The sequence below is a fragment of the Triticum aestivum genome, chromosome 7B, assembly GCF_018294505.1.
Source record: "Triticum aestivum cultivar Chinese Spring chromosome 7B, IWGSC CS RefSeq v2.1, whole genome shotgun sequence".
Taxonomy (NCBI): domain Eukaryota; kingdom Viridiplantae; phylum Streptophyta; class Magnoliopsida; order Poales; family Poaceae; genus Triticum; species Triticum aestivum.
In genome coordinates this window covers 163,435,715-163,454,018 of record NC_057813.1, presented here as the reverse complement: position 1 = coordinate 163,454,018, position 18,304 = coordinate 163,435,715, and the positions used below count along the sequence as shown (strand labels likewise).

The following is an 18,304-nucleotide window of genomic DNA, read 5'->3' as shown; positions in this document are numbered from 1 at the left end:
GCTGATCTTGGTTGCCAAGTGGTTCCACACATTCTCGATCATACGTACTCAAGGCCACGGATAAATGTCAATGCCCCGTTCTGGCCTTCTGGGTGGCAGTAGCTAATCAAGTCTGACAACGAGATATACCAATGCTCGGCCCGGTTCGATCATATCCTAGCTAACAGCCAACCGTAGCGTTAGATGGAGTTATTGAAGGTTGAAACTTTCGCCCCCGTCTATTAACTCGACGAGATAGGTGTAGACGTGCATGCAAGCCTTTCCTCGTCTATAAATACGGCAATTCTAGCAGCGATATCATCTCATCCTAAGCTAGGTATTATAACCCGATCAATCTGGTCGTCAGCAATGGCGGTCAAGTCTCTAGTTCTTCTCGGTGTCGTAATAGCCTCGCTCCTGCTTCTCTCCCAGGATGTAGCACATGCTAGAGAGCTCATTGATGCTAAAGGTTTGTCAAACATGTTCTCTCTCTCTCTCTCTCTCTCTCTCTCTCTCTCTCTCTCTCTCTCTCTCTCTCTCATACCCCTCCGTCCGGAAATACTTGTCATCAAAATGAATAAAAGGAGATGTATCTAGAACTATGACAAGTATTTTCGAACGGATGGTGTATTTCATAACAAAGTAGGCACAAATTAAGTCACTTCCATGGACACAGTACAGTACCTCAAGCAATGTTCAGTAAGTGATTGTATGTATGCAGAGTCCAAGGAGAAGAATGTAAAACCTGCAGGAGGGCCGGGCTTGAAGGACGAGAAATGGGGAGGTGGAAGCAAGCATTATGGAGGGTATGGGAATGGTGGGGGGTACGGTAACGGTGGAGGGTATGGAAACGGTGGTGGATATGGAAACAATGGGGGAGGCTATGGAAATGGAGGGTACGGAAACAATGGTGGAGGATATGGGAGTGGAGGTGGATACCAACATGGTGGAGGATACGGAAACAATGGTGGTGGGTATGGTGGAGGATATGGAAATTCTAGGCATGGTGGCGGTTATGGCGGTGGAGGTTATGGACCCGGATATGGCGGCGGTTATGGTTATCCAGGCAACGGTGGTGGATTTGGCGGGGGCTCTAGTGGAGGATACGGTGGTGGCGGTGGATACGGTGGAGGTGGAGGATACGGTGGTGGCGGCGGATACGGTGGAGGTGGAGGATATGGTGGCGGTGGCGGGTATGGTGGAGGTGGCGGTTATGGCGGAGGATCAGGTGGTGCCGGCTATCCTTGAGACGGCTATGGTGGAAGAGGTCACAATGAATGAGCAGATATGTATATTTATTTTACTAAACATCTGTGTTGATATGTGATGTGCTTGAATAAAAGATTTGTCCTTATGCTCGCATATAGGTGTAATGTTGAGAAATCGAGCAAGCAAGCCAGGCTTGCCTTGTCTCCTATGTATGAAAGAGAATATAACTTTTGAATTGATAGTGTTTGGCTTCCTAGATGGGCTTTGGTTACTAATGATAAGATTAAGAGACTAATATGTGCACCAGTTGTAGTCTTGGTTTAGTCCTAAAACTAGTTTTAGAACCGGCATTGATGACATCAGATTTGGATTTGAATCCTTCTGGACATCTGAATGTCCACATGTGTTTACATGATGTGGTCCCAGAGTCAATATTCTTTGTCTGACCATATTTTAGGCACAAAATATTTTATGTAGACTCTATATACACTACTGAAAAATTGGTATTTGCCAACTGTCTCGGTCTCTGCGAAGTTCCATATCACGGCTCTCGGTAAACCAAACCTTTCTCGAGCACCACACTTGGCAAACATGGGCACTCGATAGAGGCTTCAGTTCACTGATAACTATCAGAGAAATACTCAGCAATGGCAAAACACTCAGACCAATACACACTTTGCCGAGAGCTAGTGACATGGCACTCAACAACCAGGAGCCACGTGGCACAACGTCTGTGGTTGACGACATTTCTTCTTCTTCATGTACCATTATTTTGATCCAAAGAGTATTCGGAAAGACACATTGAAATGGAAGCTCTCAAACCTATTCGTTTCTGCACTCCATATAGATGGAGTGTTTAGGGGCATGTTTGCAGAATGCCCCAAGCAAGCGACTCGGCAAATATTTTCAAAATTCATTTTTTTACAAACAGAAAACGTTTGACCAGTTCTCTCACAAGGAACATGGTATAGTTTAAAGGTGTTCCCAGGTTCAGACATGTGACCCGCTTTGTCGAATGCCGGGACGCTTGGCAAATAACTATACTAATGTTTTAGCAATGAAAAATCTTTGCTGAGTACCTTTACTAGGAGCTCGCGAGATTACCTGTTGGAGTTGACAAAGACAGTCAGGCGCCACTACTACCGAGTATGGTACTCGGTACAGAGACCTTTGAGTTCACCGATCGGTAAAAGGTATTTTTTTAATAAAATAATTTTTGTAAATCCATTAAAAACATAGCCAGCACCACATATACATCACATATAATCCATGCAAGCTAGCAACTTGTCGATTACCATGGCAATCACAACTATCCATATACCAACGAGTCACGTAAAATATAAAAAGCATATGAAGTTCACAAGCATCGTACAAGTCACACATAAAATAAGAAACATTGGAAGTTAGAAAGTAGTTCATTGACATGACCTCTCGAAAACATCAACTCCGTGGACACGGGCTTTGTGATTGTGGAGGAGGAGGGGTATGATTCATAGCCTCTACACTTTCACGAAGTGCCTACAGTTATCTTTGTTAGCCTTGTGTCATAGTGGATGATCAGTAAATATTGGTGGCTATTATGGGAAAGTAGTAACCTTGAACTCTACCTGGAGCATCACTCTTGTAGCCACTTCTTCCGTGGCCGTGCCACATGTGCGGCCCCGTCCTCCTCCTTTTTCATCCTTTCTTCTTCCAGCTTTTTGGCCCAAATATAGGTTGCAATTCAAGAATGTAAAGACATGGGTATGACAGTTGCAAATCTAGAGTCATGCAATCTCACACGAATGAGTCGTCAGGTGACTCATGCAGGGACTTGAGCTTGTGCTCCGTGCCTGGATCTGAAATAGTTTGGGATGTGAGGAGGTGGCGGTCGCACCTTTGAAAATAAGGTGGCAATCACCCTTCTTCACACCTCCTACCCTCATGACCAACTCTGGACAGGGTGGCTACTACAGAGGATCAACCACGGACCCATGTTTCTCCCGGTACACAGTTGTGTACGCATCCATCTTCTCCTTGGTTGAGTCATTGTAATACCCTAGGCCTCCTTCCCCTATGGCCATGTGCCCATGCCCGCAAGATGTTGACGTGGCACCCAAGTTGTTGTCTCGCTTGCAAGAGAAAGCATCATGATTAATAGACATATATGTACCTAGAGACAAAATTGACCTTGGAGTTGCACATACCATCTTTTGGTGGCGAATTGTCGGGTTGAGGTCATCCAAGACGTGTGACGGGCCCTTCATCCACGGTTGCTCCTCCCTTTTCGTAATGTGTCGCACCTACCATGCAGGGCGCACCACATATCCATGAGTGCCACCCAACAATCAGCTGGGATCCATGGCTCCGTCACCTAGCTACTCAGACAAAATACATCATATGATGAATAGAAGAAACAAGCGGCTACTGATGTAAGTAGTACCAAGCAGTGATGTTACTTACCAATAAGTACTCATCTTCCTCCCCTCGTTCTCCAGGGGGCGACATCTCATCTCAATCATGTATCACACAATGTGCTTCATGCCAGAGTTCTTGGAAGCTCTCTCTGCCATCAGGCGCGCCTCAACCAGGTGCCCATCCTAGCAGCTAAAGTGTTCCAACAACAATGCAAATAGCAGTTAAATATTTACCAAGCATCGAATATAGACCAATGTAGTGTGAAATGTACTAACCCACATATCTCGGTAGATCCGGTCAGACTTGTTGTCACACTCAGTCATCCCGGGCGGCGTTGTACTTCTTCCAAGTGAATCATGGGGACTATTACACCTTGCATTCAGCTTCACCATGTCGGGGAAGTCCTCCTTCAGAAGAGCACCAACGATGTAGTTCACCTGCAGGTGGTGTGAAGCTGCTTGAACGAGTTCCCACTGACTACACAATGAAAATGATATGTCAGCGTTCAAATATTATATGCCAAGAACTTGTAAGGAAATCATTTACTTGTCTCAGTAGGGTCAAACGATAGGCTAGTTCTCGGGAGGCATGGGCTTAGGTACCTTCGACTGACCACACCCAGAGTGCTTCTTCATGTCTGTAGAGCTAGAGGCAGACCCCTCCTCGTCCTCACGCACCATCTCGTGCACCTCCTCCTCCTAGTCAGGAGTGTAGATATCGTGGTCCTCCATGGCAGCGAGTATAGAACCACTTGAGGAAGAGTAGCCACGATCACCACTACCAGAAAGCTTCATTGATTTTACGAGTCACTTGATGCTTGATGAAGCACCTTCTACAAGAAAGACATTACCAAAAGAACACATATTAATATCATAATCACAATAACATGCAAAAATTCAAGAAAATACTCCCATCCCTAGTGTCGTTGAAATAAAAAATTCAAATAAGAAGAAACATGGAAAACGAGTTGTCGTGGCACATATCACATATGCAAGCACATATCATATGCACAAGCACTGATAAATACTTCATTGCATAAGTAGAGCATGGTACCACATTAACATCATACACATCTTAATTAAATAGTACATTCACTAATGCACTCCATTACCTACTATATCAACACTACATCTATATCAAGCTATCTGGCTAGACTACTCCAATAATGGAGCTCTACTGCAGATCAAAGTCGGAGAAGCCGGGCAATGAGTAGTCAGAGTTAGAGGGAACACGTAGTGCCCCCCTTCCCTTCACGTCGTTATCATTGGCGGTGGACCGGATCCATGGCAACGGGTCATCGCTCTCCTTCGGCTCGTTGACGAACTTGTCGAGCTCGGCGAAATACTTATGTTTCTCGACATGACGGTGAGCCATCTCCTAGCGATTGGCCTCGACCTCCCATTCATCCTAGATGCGCTCGAGGAGAGTGTGGTTCTCATCAGAGAAATGCGGGTCCACCTGAACAAGTGACCCCAAGTAGTCCTCACTGGCACGCTCGACGGTGAGCTGCACATGGGCCATATAGTTCTCTTCATCCTCATCCGGTGAGACAACCGTAAAGGGAGCATAGTCGTCTATTTTAGAAATTATTGAGATCAGTCTCATTGAACTAATGAAAAGGTCACAATGTGTAGTTATGAAGAAGATGAATTACTTAGCTAATTAAATTAGTTCATTAGAGTACCAAAAGCACAGAGTATAAGCATTTTCACGTTAAAGCTATGAGTGCCACTTTAGTGTGTATGTGTAATATTTTTATATAAGGACATCTCCAATGCGGACTCTTAAAATGGACATGCTATTTGTTTGTGGACGGGTCCATGGATAGTGATACGGGAGCCGGCTATCCAACCCTAGACATCAAACGTCTGGACACATTTCAAAGGAAATTGGAACAAACTGGGCAAATTTCATGCAAATCAGACAATTTTCATTTAAACAGAACCGAATTCATTACATTTTTAACATATTTCAACTAAACAGAAGTGCATGACACTTTTTTAACCTTGTCTAAATGTTCGCGGCCATGGCGGCGGCCGTGTCCCATGTCCTATCTTCCCCATGTTCGGCAAGCTCACCGTCCGTGAGCCCTAGGAAGTGAAGCTGTGAGTGGGAAAGAATAACACGTGGGGGCACAACCCACATGGGACACCAAGCGTTCTCATATCCCATGTCCTACTCTTCCTCGATAGAGTTCTTCATGTCTTTGACACCGTCTGTAGACAGGCCGACCTCATGGTCGTTGCGGCGAGAAGAAAATCGCGTGGGCGGTGCGTCTGCTAGGGAGCTGGCAACGTCAATGGTCATCTATGCCTCCTCTTTATCTGCCTCCACGCCGATCTCCGTGAATAGAGTCTCTCTATTCGCCTATAGGACAACAGCCGCTATCGCTTGCGGTGGATGTCGCAGGCACTGTGCATGAAGTGGTACAACGCCCACTTCTCATCAAGGAAGCCCAGATCCTTCGTGACCATGGCCACGACGGCATCGTCGTTTGCCTGCTTTATGACCCACAGGTATAGGGGATCTATCATAGTCCTTTCAATAAGTAAGATTGTCGAACCCAATAAAGAGCAGAAGGAAATAACAAGCGGTTTTCAACAAGGTATTTTCTGCAAGCACTGAAATTATCGGTAACAAGTAGTCTAATTGCAAGATAATTTATAACAGGCAATAAGCAGTAAAGGTAACAAAAGTGCAGCAAGGTAGTCCAATCCTTTTTGTAGCAAAGGACAGGCCGGAACTGTCTCTTACAATAAGCAAAGTGTTCTTGAGGACACACAAGAATTTCATCTAGTCACTTTCGTCATGTTTGTTTAATTTTCATCATGTTTGTTTGATTCGCATTCGCTACTATGATAATTTGATATATGGGTGGACCGGTGCTTGGGTGTTGTTACTTGAACAAGCCTCTCACTTATGATTAACCCCTCTTGCAAGTGTCCACAACTACGAAATAAGAATTAAGATAAATCTAACCATAGCATGAAACATATGGATCTAAATCAGGCCCTTACGAATAGCGCATAAACTAAGGTTTAAACTTCTGTTATTCTAGCAACGCATCATCTAATTACTACTCCACAATGCCTTACCTTAGGCCCAAGGATGGTGAAATGCCATGTAGTCGATGTTCACATGACACCACTAAAGGAAGCAACAACAAACATATCATCAACATATCGAACAAATACCAAATTCACGTGATTACTTATGACAAGACTTCTCCCGTGTCCTCAAGAATAAAAGTAACTGCTCACAAATCATATTCATGCTCAAGATCAGAGGGGTATTGAATAGCATCAAGGATCTGAAAATTTAATCTTTCACCAAATAGACCAACTAGCATCAACTACAAGATGTAATCAACACTACTAGCAACCCACAGATACCAATCTGAGGTTTTGAGACAAAGATTGAATACAAGAGACGAACTAGGATTTGAGATGAGATGGTGTTGTTGAAGATGTTGATGGAGATTGGTCCTCCCACGATGAAAGAGTTATTGGTGATATTGATGGCTTTGATTTACCCTCCCAGAGGGAAGTATCCCCGGTGGAATCGCTCCCTTGGAGAGAAAAGGTGCTCCTGCACAGGCTTCGCCTCGAGACAGCGTCGCTTTGTCCCAAAAGTCCTTCCTTTATTTTATTTTATTGGGCAAATGGGCTTATATACCAGAAGATGGGCACCGGAGGCTGGCCAGGGGCCCCACAAGCCACCAGGGTGTGCCCTGGTGCCTTGTGGGCACCTAGGTGGCCCCCTTCGGTATTTATTTTTTCCAATATTTTTTATTTATTTCAAAATAATTCTCCGTGAAGTTTCAGCTCATTTGAAGATGTGCATAATAGGTATCTCTGACATAACTTTTACAGGTCCAGAATTCCAACTGTCGATAATCTCCCTCTTAATCTTGCAAATTAAGAGAGAAAAGGCATTGGAATTACTCTACGAAGTATTATTTTGATAAAAAACATTATAAATAATAGTAGGAAACGTGATGCAAAATGGACGTATCACTGCTTGCCGGCAAATTGCCCCTCCGTGAGCCGGTGCCCGTCGAGGAACCGGAGGTTGTAGCGTTGGTCCTCCTATGTCTGTCGGAATGCCCACGCAGGCAGAGCCGACTGCTTTTTCACCATGACGGTGTTGAAGTGCGTCTACACGGGCGGGGGCGCTGGCTTGTCATCGGATGCCTACTCCGTCATCTCGTCGCTGACCTCCGGTGTGCTTGCCCGCAAGCCAGCCTCAGTCCGTCGCACACGATGGGCCTGCCAGTCGGTCGCAATGCCGGCCAACTCCTGCTTTTGCTTCGTCTAGAGGCTCTTTCACATCGCTCTAGAGCTCGCGATCATGGCGGATGTGTTGTGGAGCGGGTCATGCTGGGCAATGAGGCGGCGTTTGGGTTTCGACCAGGCCAAGCGGCGGGCTGTATGAATGCGGGCGCCAGAGAGGATTTCTCGGCCGTCGCGCTTGTTTAGTGCCGGCAAGCGAACGGATGGGAGCCGGTTCGAATGCTCCGTCGAGAGTCGGTCCTACATTGCTCTATCATGTTCGGTCATGCATCTCTGCATTAGAACATGCACGGAGGGTGGGTGTCCCTCTTGCCCGGTGTTGAGTATTGTGATTATTAGGAAAAACGAGATAGACTAGGATTTGTTCTGACTTGTCTTGTACTCCAAGTAGATCATTGTACTTCTATATATATGCCTACAAGGCTCAAGCAATACAACAAACAATTCCACCAGATCCCTCTCTCCCTTCTAACATGGTATCAGTTTCCGGGTTCTAAACCCTAGCCGTCCGTCGCTTCCGCTCTGTGCGCCGCCCCCAGGGCGGGCGGTCTCCATGATCGTCGCCAGGGGCCGTGCCGCCCGTACCTAGGGTTCGTCCGCCAGTCGTGTTGACCGGCTGCCCTAGAGAGTCTTTTTTCGATCCTTTGATTCGAGTTTTTCTCTCTTTCTCGCCGGTCGCTTTGATCAGCGTGTTTTCCTTTATGGTTTCCCGATCTATACTTGATCGGTTTGTGCCGCCCGCCGCCGCCGTCGACACCCCGCGCCTCTACTCCGACACCGGCGCGACCGGCCGGCTACTTCACCGACCCGGCGGCCTCGCGCGACAGGCGGCCCCTCATGGCCGCCGTTCGCGCGCCAACCGTCACCGCCCTGCTCCGACCGGGACACCTGCATCGCCTACACTCGGCGGCCTCATGCCATGTGGCGGCCAATCATAGCCGCCGCTCGCGCGTCAGCCCGCCAATCGATCCATGCCACCCGCCTCCGCCGCGTTTGCACGGCGGCCCCGCGGGTTGCCTCGCCGGCCTCGTCCCCGGCTGCATCGAGCCAGCTGTGTCAGGCCCGTCGGTTGCCTTGAGCTCGGGCGTCGCTGGTCCGTTGGTCGCTCGGGCCTCGCTGCCCAGCCGCCGGCGCTGCTTTGGTGGCCCGGGTGCCGGTGCTGACGCGCACGTCATCCCACGCCGGCCATCGTCGCCGGCCTCACCTCGGACTCCGCCGCCACCCTGCCTCCACCGAGCGGCGTCCCCGACCTCGTGCGCGATTGGCTTGATCACCCGCTTGCTTGCGCGATCAGCCTCATCTATGCCACGCGACCGACCTGGCCCGTCGGTTACGCGTGCCTCCGCAAGTCCCATGAAGATCGTCCCCGAGTTCAGTGTGCCCCTCCATCGATCGAGCAACGGGCTGCCCTTGCATCGCCCTGTCGGGCCGCTGCACCACCGCCCCGTGGTTCTTCTCGCGGCTGCATCAACTCGCGCATCGCCGCTGCGTTGGCCCTACGGGCCATTGTGCCGCGATATGCGGTGCCAGTCACCGCCCCGAGGCCGTCCCCACGGTTGCACCGACCCGCGCTCCGCAGCTGCACTGCCCCTTCGAGCGGTAACACCACGGCCTGCGGTCCCCGCCGCCGCCCCGAGGTCTTCCTGTCGTCGCCCTGACCTGCCCGCTGCCACTGTGTTGCCCCTTCGGGTCATAGCACCGCGGCCCGCGGTCCATTCCGTCGTCACCGCACATGGACCTCCCGTGGTATGTGTCGCGCCGTCTCCCTTGGCCCGAGAACGCCATGGTTTGCACCGGTCTTTGTCACGTTGTCAAGGTTCTTCGCCTACTTCGAGCACCGCCGCCGCGCTCCTAACCTAGCCGCCGTCGCCGCCGCTAGCCCCGTAGTCGTCGCAGCCGCCCGTCCACCCCTTCGTGTTCGTCCAGCACCAGCCCATCGCCAGCGTTGCCGTCATCTACCCCGACCACTTTGTCTACTCCGACCACCGTTGGTGACATCAGCCCCGCGCCGATGGACGCCGCAATTGCCATCGAGTTCTTCTCTGCTGGCCCCTCCGACTTCTTCGATATGGCGTATAGCTCGTGCAGGTCCCAATCTACGCATGCCCGGTGCTGACAACACCGTCGCGTGCCTTCACCACGACGTGTCCCCGGGCCTGGCAAGCCTAGTGCGGCGCTTCGTCAACTTCGTCTTCGTCCGTCTATGCATGCCCGGTGCTGGCAACACCGATGTGTGCCTTCGTCTACGATGTGTCCTCGGGGTTGGCAACCCCGGCTCGACGCGTCGTCAACATCATCTACTTCCCGGCGCACCACTACTTCGACACCACTGCGCCCATGCTAACTCGGTGCCCCCTTGCGCCCGCGGCTCCACGGTGACTTCCTCGACACCGGCTACCCTGACTCGACATCGACCACGGTATTCTTCACACGGCTACCTCAACCACGGCTCCACCACCCACGCTCTCGGCTACATTGACAACGACACAAAGGGCTACCTCCTTGCTTGAGCAACCTCGTCGGTTTCCACTCCATCCACGTCTCCGCGATGCATAGACCATTACGACTGTGGGGAGTGTGTCCATTGGCTTGCCTTCGGATTCTTCTCCAGTCTCACCGTCTGCGTCGCTACCGTTGTGACTGCGGGGGATGTTGAGTATTGTGATTATTAGGAAAGATGAGATAGACTAGGATTTATTCTGGCTTGTCTTGTACTCCAAGTAGATCACTGTATTCCTATATATATGCCCATGAGGCTCAAGCAATACAACAAACTATTCCACTAGATCCCTCTCTCCCTTCTAACATCCGGCATGCCACTTCAATGCCGGCTCCAGTGAGAGGTCGCTTCCGCTTTGAGCCAGCATTAATGCGAAGAAGGCGTTCTGGAGCTGTGCTGACCGGCATGAATGTGAAACAACTACTTCGTGCAGGAGAGATGGTGGGCGTGGGCTTGGTTTTTGAGTGGGTCTGGGTGTCGGACAGGTACATGACAGAGGTCCGGACGTCCGCAAAGACCCCCTAATTTGCGTCTGGTTTTTAGAATTTCGGATATCCCGACTGATCTACAGATTAATAGGGTACCGAGTTGGATGACACGCTGCATCCGGATGTATAGGAGCGTTTTAAGGGTCCGTGTTGAAGATGCCTTTACACTGTACGTTAGTATGATGGGTCGAATTAATAGCCATGATATAATCGATCAACAAATCCGATTGGTGAGAGGTACCTAGGGCTCCCAACAGTGGTGGGGCGCTCCAAGGATGGGACTTTCAAGCATCTTACCGAATCCTCTAAGGGCAAGGTCTCAGGATGGAAAGGACAGGGTTTGTCAAAGGCGGCGAGAGAGATTCTTGTAAAATCTGTGCTACAGGCCACTCCAACTTACACCATGAGCTGTTTTCATCTCACAAAGAAGATGTGCCGGAAACTGACTTCGATCTCCTCAAAATTCTGGTGGGGTGCAGTAAATGGTGAAAGGAAAGTGCACTGGATAGCATGGGATAAGATGTGTATGGCAAAGCGGGATGGGGGCCTCGGGTTCAGAGATCCGGAGGCTTTTAATCAAGCCTTGCTAGCTAAACAAGCATGGAGGCTCTTGCAGGTTCCGACTTCTTTATGTGCGAGGGTGCTCAAAGCTCGATATTATAAAGATTCAAGCATCATGGTTGCGTCGTGTCCGTCCGGGGCTTCCTACACATTTAGGAGCATACTACATGGCCGTGACTTGCTGCGGGAAGGCACCATATGGCGCATAGGGGATGGACAGAAAATCAATATCCACCATGCTAATTGGATTCCTAGGGAAGGAAGCATGAGACCATTGGGTCAGACGTACATGCATGGGATCACTCGGGTCGCTGATTTGCTAACCCCATGCGGTAGGCAGTGGGACAACATGAAGCTACAGAGTATGTTTACCCAAAGTGATATTGAGGATATCAAGCAAATCAAGGTGGGTGGACCAGGGATGGATGACTACCAAGCCTGGAACTATACGAAGTCAGGACAGTTTTCGGTGAGATCCGCTTACCACTTGAGGATGAGGCTTAGCAAGGGGGCAACCGGACGGCCGGGCCCCTCGTCCTCAGTTAAGGATCACCAGGGATGGATGGCGTTATGGAATACAAATGCGCCAAATAAGGCAAAAATTCATATGTGGCGAATCATGCGGAACGGACTAGCGGTGGGTGCTGAGCTATACCGAAGGAAAATAAAGGACGGCGTTTTCTGTGCGGCGTGTGGACGAGAAGAGACGCTCTATCATCGCTTCTGGGCGTGTCCACACTCTCAGTTGTTCTGGAAAATCCTTCGGACGGAGAGAGGAGTTGCGGTGGCGATCCCGCCGTGTTCTATTAGCTCTTCTAGTGCTCTTGCATCTTGGCTACTAGGTTGGTTTGTGGCAGCCTCGGATGATGAACGAGCAGCTATGGTACATGCCACGTATGGGCTGTGGCTAGCACGGAATGAGGCAAAGGATGGGAAGAGGATTGCTGCAGCACATGAGATTGCCGCGTCGACTGCATCCTACATGGCGGAGTGGACAGCCACTCACAAGCAGAAGACAACTGCGGTGACTATGAGGGAGGTGCAGCGATGGGCGGCCCCGGAGCCAGGGTGGGTAAAAGCTAATGCTGATGGAGCAGTATCTAGACTTGGAGGAAAGGACGGTGGCGGGGTCATCCTCAGAGGTGACCAAGGTGACTTCCGTGCGGCGGCGTGCACTTTCATTGATGGTCGTGTGGATGCCGAGATGGCGGAGCTCATGGCCTGCAGAAGGGCGGTCCAACTAGCACATGAGATTAATGTTCAGAGATTACACCTCGAGACGGACAGCATGGGGTGGCAAGCATGCTTGCAGACCCGAACAAGAACCTCTCGGCCTCAGGTCCATGTGTTGAGGAGATCAAGCAGATGATGCGTGGATTCAGCGACAGGAAGGTTTCGTGGGTAAGACGATCGGCAAACTCCGCTGCTCATAAGCTAGCTAAAGTAGGAGTAGGAGATGAACTCTGTAAGATTTGGCTTATGGTGCCACCAGACTTTGTGTTAGACGTGGTATCTGAGGAGATCCCAAACTTTCATTAGATAAATAAAGCGGCGAGAGTTATCCTAAAAAAACAAAAACAAATCCGATAGTATTTAATACACGGATGCACAAAAGTGGACAATCTCTACTTTGTTAGCAAGTGGTTCTGCACTCTCGATCACACGTAAATCCACGGATAAATGTCAGTGCCCCGCTTGGGTAGCTAAACAAATGTGACAACGAGATATACCAAAGCTCGGTCCCGGTTTGATCATATCCTAGCTAACAGCCAACCATAGCGGTACATGGAATTATCAAAGGTTGAAACTTTTAAAATTGGAGATAGGCATAGGCGTGCATGCATACATGTCTTACCTCTTCTATAAGTATGGCGATTCTAGCAGCGATATCTTCTAATCCTAAGCTAGCTATTATAACTCGATCAAACTGATCATTGCCAATGGCGGTCAAGTCTCTAGTTCTTCTTGGTGTCGTACTAGCCTCGCTCCTGCTTCTCTCCGAGGATGTAGCGGATGCTAGAGAGCTTAGGGATGCTAAAGGTTTGTAAAACATGTGCTCTCTCTTATACTCCCTCCGTCCGAAAATACTTGTCATCAAAATGGATAAAAAGGGATGTATCTAGAACTAAAATACGTCTAGATACATCTCCTTTTATTCATTTTGATGACAAGTATTTCCGGACGGAGGGAGTACGTATTTACGAACACAGTAGACTACACAACTCATACTTCATCCTGTATATGCACGGCTACCTGTCTATATCTCAAGCAATGTTCACTAAGGAATTTTGTTCATGCAGAGTCCAAGGAGAAGAATGTGAAACCTGCAGGAGGGTCGGGCCTGCCTAAGGAAGAGAAATGGGGAGGTGGAAACAAGCATGATGGAGAATACGGAAATGGTGGAGGGTATGGAAGCGGTGGTGGATACGGTAACGGTGGGGGATATGGAAAAAGTGGTGAAGGTTATGGAAACGGTGGATACGGGAACAATGGTGGAGGTTATGGCAATGGAGGTTATGGAAACAATGTTGGTGGGTATGGTGGAGGATACGGCAATTCTTGGCACGGTGGCGGTTATGGGCGTGGTTACGGCGGTGGAGGCTATGGACCTGGATATGGTGGCGGGTATGGCAATGGCGGTGGAAATGGTGGATTTGGCAGCGGCTTTGGTGGGGGATATGGTGGTGGCGGTGGATATGGTGGAGGTGGAGGATATGGTGGTGGTGGCGGGTATGGTGGAGGTTACGGTGGAGGATCTGGTGGCGGTGGCTATCCCTGATATGGATATGTGCAAGAGCCAAGAGGTAGCAATGGTTGGAACTATGAAAACAACAACTAGATATGTGTTTGTGTTTTAACTAAGCATCTTTGTTGAAATGTGATGTGGTTAAATAAAAAATGTTCCTTATGCTCGCGTAATAGGAGCAAGGTCTGTAAGGTTGAGAAGTCAGGCGAGCAAGCCAATCTTGTGTAGTTTCTCATCTTATGTATAAAAGAGAAGATGTCTTTTAAATTGTAAGTGGTCTTTGATTATTGATTCTTTTAGAACACGAGGAGATCTGTGTGCCTATATATTATGACAGAAAGCATCTATGATTTAGATGAGTAGCCCCATGGTGCCAACAAAGGTGGAAGCCCGAGCAGTCTACAACAAGAGACTTATGGTACTACTCTTCTTAAACTATTGTTTCCTACCGTTCGCCATTCACGACAATGATCAATTACTCTATCGACTACCACAAAAGGGAGCAAAGAGGTGTGCTTGAAGACATGCCGGCTCCTCTCAAGCCAAATGCATTGTAGCAAGGAAATCACCACCGACTTGGCCCTTGCGAAGCTTTGGCGGGATGGATAGTTGCCAAGAGGTCCACAATTGAAGGATAGAATCATTCATCGTTAGGGCAAGATGGACAAGAGCCCGAGAATGATCCAGCAAAGTACGCCATTTGACGAGTAAAAATAGTGGAAATCATAGTCATCTTCGATCAAAAGCATCTCACTTTTTTCCAAATCGGTCTTCACCCGAGCCATTGTTTCAAACGTGTTGCTTGAAATTACTAACATATTTATCATCTTTTAAGAACAATATGATATCATTAGCATCTCTACATATGACAACACCAATAGGTTTTAGGAATGATATAGCGGGTGACATAAAGAAAAGGAATGACAAGAGGCACAACATGAATACATGACACGGTAGTTTGACAGGCAAAACGATTTTCAGGCCTGCCTATCTAATCCATTGAATCGACCTAAACTGTAATCTCCCTATCAAACTCAACCAAACGCATCATAATGATTTCTTTTTAATATCAAGGACTACTAACGCTACATCAAGAGTCCTTCGCGCATGCATGCTCATGCTCAGCCGCGGGTGTACAAGCACAGAGGCCTAAGTAGCGGCTGAAGAAGACAGAGAATTGACGCCCAACCATTTCATGATCAAATTCTCCAATTGTAAATCTTCGACTACCGGAAAATCATCAGCAACACATCATTCAAGGAACCGCGAGCAATTTGTGCAATCATCTGCTGATTAGCCACAAGTTGATGTGGCGCCATATGAATTCGATGGCGAGTTGGATAGCCTTTTTTACTTGTCAAGAAAATGATTTTTAATATGGTACAATCGAAGTCGCTCACATACATGAGCATACACTCACCCCTATAAACGCACGCACACCCTATCCCTATGAGCATCATCGAGAGACTGGGCGGCGTATCATCTTGAGATTTTACGAAGTTACCATAGGCGCCTCGCAGTCGACAAAAACGTCTCATCTCACTGAACGAACATCAATCGGAAGCCTGAAATAAATCCAGGACTTGAACTCTGGTGGGCTGAGGTCCTCTTAACCGTCCAACCACAGGTTGCTTCACAACTTGTCAAGCAAATGTTGTTGTCGTAATTCTTGCTTCAATACAAATGTGGTATTTAAATAGATCGAACGACTATTACCCAAGGAGACATGGGGTCGGTTTTTTGCTTTGAGTTCTTGAGGCTAGTTGTTACTAGACCATTGGGTTGGCTCGAGTTCCTCAATACAGTAAAGGGGCTATCAGGAAAGGGGGTTACATGAGGCTTTCATTTGACGCCTGTTGGCGTCTACGAGGGAAGACCCAAAATCACTAGCAAAGGGGTGACTCTTGCAAAGGTCACTCCCACCTTCTTTTTTTTGAAGCACCAACAGTAGAACAACTGTTCTACGGTAATTTTTCATTAATAAAGAGATATTTACAAAATAGAAAATCTATAAATCTAAGAAAAAGAAAAGGCTACATTTATCCGATTCCTTTTTTAAGGAACAGACTCTATGGCTGGTAAAAATGTAGTATTGCAAATATCACAGATGTGCAGTGATCCAGTCTTGAAGAATGGGATGGTTCTTTGTTTTGGTTCTTTATTGTAAAAGAAGAAGATCTTCTTTCAACCTATATTTCCAGTAGTTGACACTTGGCACTTCTTTTCTATAGAATTTTTCATTTCTTTGTGTCCAAAACTGCCAACATCCTTGAATGATGATATCCAACGCTATTTGCTTTGGCAGTAGATATTGGGTGAGCACAATGTCATCAAAGCAGGAGATCCCTCGATTTCTTGATGGAAACAGGTTGTTCCAACAGTCTTGTGAGAAATCACAATCCCAAAACAAATGCCTCGAAGTCTCCTCAGTGGCTTCATTGCAAACACACGTTTTTTTACCATAATACAGTAAGACAAAGAGCCCTACTATGTGTCATTTTTCATTAATAAGAAAGCAAAAAAGAATGTCACAATGGTTGATGGGGTTACAACCAATAAAGGCTAGTATTACAACTAATAGATAAATGAATCAAATATTATCTATCCAGAAACATATTTTTTCCTCCGAAACATATTACAGCCAAAACACATAGTTGTAACATTTCAGAAACATATTTTTCCTCTTAAGAAGGTTTCTTGTGTTGATTCTGCCATGCAGAATAGGCCAGGAAAAAATCTTGTGTCTTAGTCTGTTTTCAGTATTCCATATCTTTTTAAATAAAGGGTTGTCATCGGTTCTTGAGTAGATTGATTTGTACATTTTAATGAAAGAATACTTGCTATTCCGCCCAACTCCAAGCCAGTCACTCTCACCTTCTTTGGTGGTGACAAGTGGCACAATTAGGGAGTTTTGATGGGATTTCGCACCATGCACGGTAGGCACGGATTGGTTTTATGTTTTTCATAGATTCATTTTCTAGTCATGTTTAGGAACAAAAAACCAAAAGAAACCGGAAAACCGATGAAAGAATCGGAACTGGATGGTGTAGTACCTACGCAATCTACACAAATGGGCCAGCCCATCGCATCGCTCTGACGCAGTTTGCTGCAATATGCAGCAAATAGGGAATTCCAACATGCACCTCAATTTACTCTTATATTATTAACCTGAAGCGCTGAAAGGGGTGTTTTGACACATCTACTATAAAAATTGTTCTCCCTCACACTACAACAAGCGAATTGTAATTTCTTCCACTTGCTATCATCGTGGACGCATACATTCAGTGTAGGATCGCATCAATGATCAATGATTAAAATGAATGCAATGTGGCGGTGCCATGCAGGGGCTTCAGAGTTTTTCAGGCCTCGTTGAACTTGAAGACACAATCATAAAGCCTTCCACCCAAAAACTGTGCCACTTTAGGATGCTTGACCTGGAACAGATCAATAGGACGGTAGTTTCTGAACTTCAGTAACCAGTTTGTGTTAAATCATACAGTCTGCAGCTAATCTGGATAATCTTTGATATAAATAAATTACATAACCATAATGGACATAAAAAAACGCACCATTCCAAGTTGTACATGTACACCAACACAAGCACACACGTAAGCACGGACACATTTTCAGCTTAATTAAGAAGTCATGGATAGACTTCAATGTGAACCATTTTCCATAGATAATTTCTTGTATTTAATTACTTAAAAGTTGAATAGGACCGATACATTACTACGTTTCTCTAAGATGGCACATTTCATTCATTACAACAAGATAGACGATGCTTCACATGTTGTAAATCTTTTTTGTAGAGAAATCTTGTGATTGCATGGAGTGACCAAGACGATTGTTGTGAGACTGCGACGTTAAGTTTCTAAGCTACTTTCGGAAAACACTATGCGTCAAGCTTGGAATCAAGCTACTATTCTCCTCGGCATATCATCCACAAACCGACGGCCAAACAAAGGTCACAGACCGGACGCTATCCACACTTCTCCGCGTGTTGATCAAGAAAAACATCAAGAAGTGGGAAGAGTGCTTGCCTATCGCCGAGTACGCCTGCAATCGAGCATGACACGCTACAACCGGAAAGTCCCCCTTCGAGGTAATCTATGGCTTCAACCCATTGTCCCCA

The 18,304-nt window shown here is 47.4% G+C and overlaps 2 protein-coding genes across 2 annotated transcripts; both read left to right on the top strand.

The window, feature by feature from the left end:
• The first annotated feature begins 273 nt into the window (after window positions 1-273).
• Window positions 274-1,446, top strand: LOC123159207 (glycine-rich protein DOT1). The gene is made up of 2 exons (XM_044577037.1): window positions 274-448; window positions 701-1,446. Exons 1-2 carry the CDS (start codon window positions 349-351, stop codon window positions 1,225-1,227), a joined length of 627 nt encoding a protein of 208 aa, XP_044432972.1. The 5' UTR covers window positions 274-348; the 3' UTR covers window positions 1,228-1,446.
• Window positions 1,447-13,221: 11,775 nt separating this feature from the next.
• Window positions 13,222-14,476, top strand: LOC123160838 (ctenidin-1). Its single transcript, XM_044578683.1, has 2 exons — window positions 13,222-13,466; window positions 13,727-14,476. Exons 1-2 carry the CDS (start codon window positions 13,367-13,369, stop codon window positions 14,203-14,205), a joined length of 579 nt encoding a protein of 192 aa, XP_044434618.1. The 5' UTR covers window positions 13,222-13,366; the 3' UTR covers window positions 14,206-14,476.
• The last annotated feature ends 3,828 nt before the right edge of the window (window positions 14,477-18,304 follow it).

Coding starts and splice junctions, on each gene's coding strand:
- LOC123160838 (XM_044578683.1), top strand. CDS start 13,367: ATGGCGGTCAAGTCTCTAGTTCTTCTTGGTGTCGTACTAGCCTCGCTC. Junction 13,467..13,726: donor AGAGCTTAGGGATGCTAAAG/GTTTGTAAAACA, acceptor TTGTTCATGCAG/AGTCCAAGGAGAAGAATGTG.
- LOC123159207 (XM_044577037.1), top strand. CDS start 349: ATGGCGGTCAAGTCTCTAGTTCTTCTCGGTGTCGTAATAGCCTCGCTC. Junction 449..700: donor AGAGCTCATTGATGCTAAAG/GTTTGTCAAACA, acceptor GTATGTATGCAG/AGTCCAAGGAGAAGAATGTA.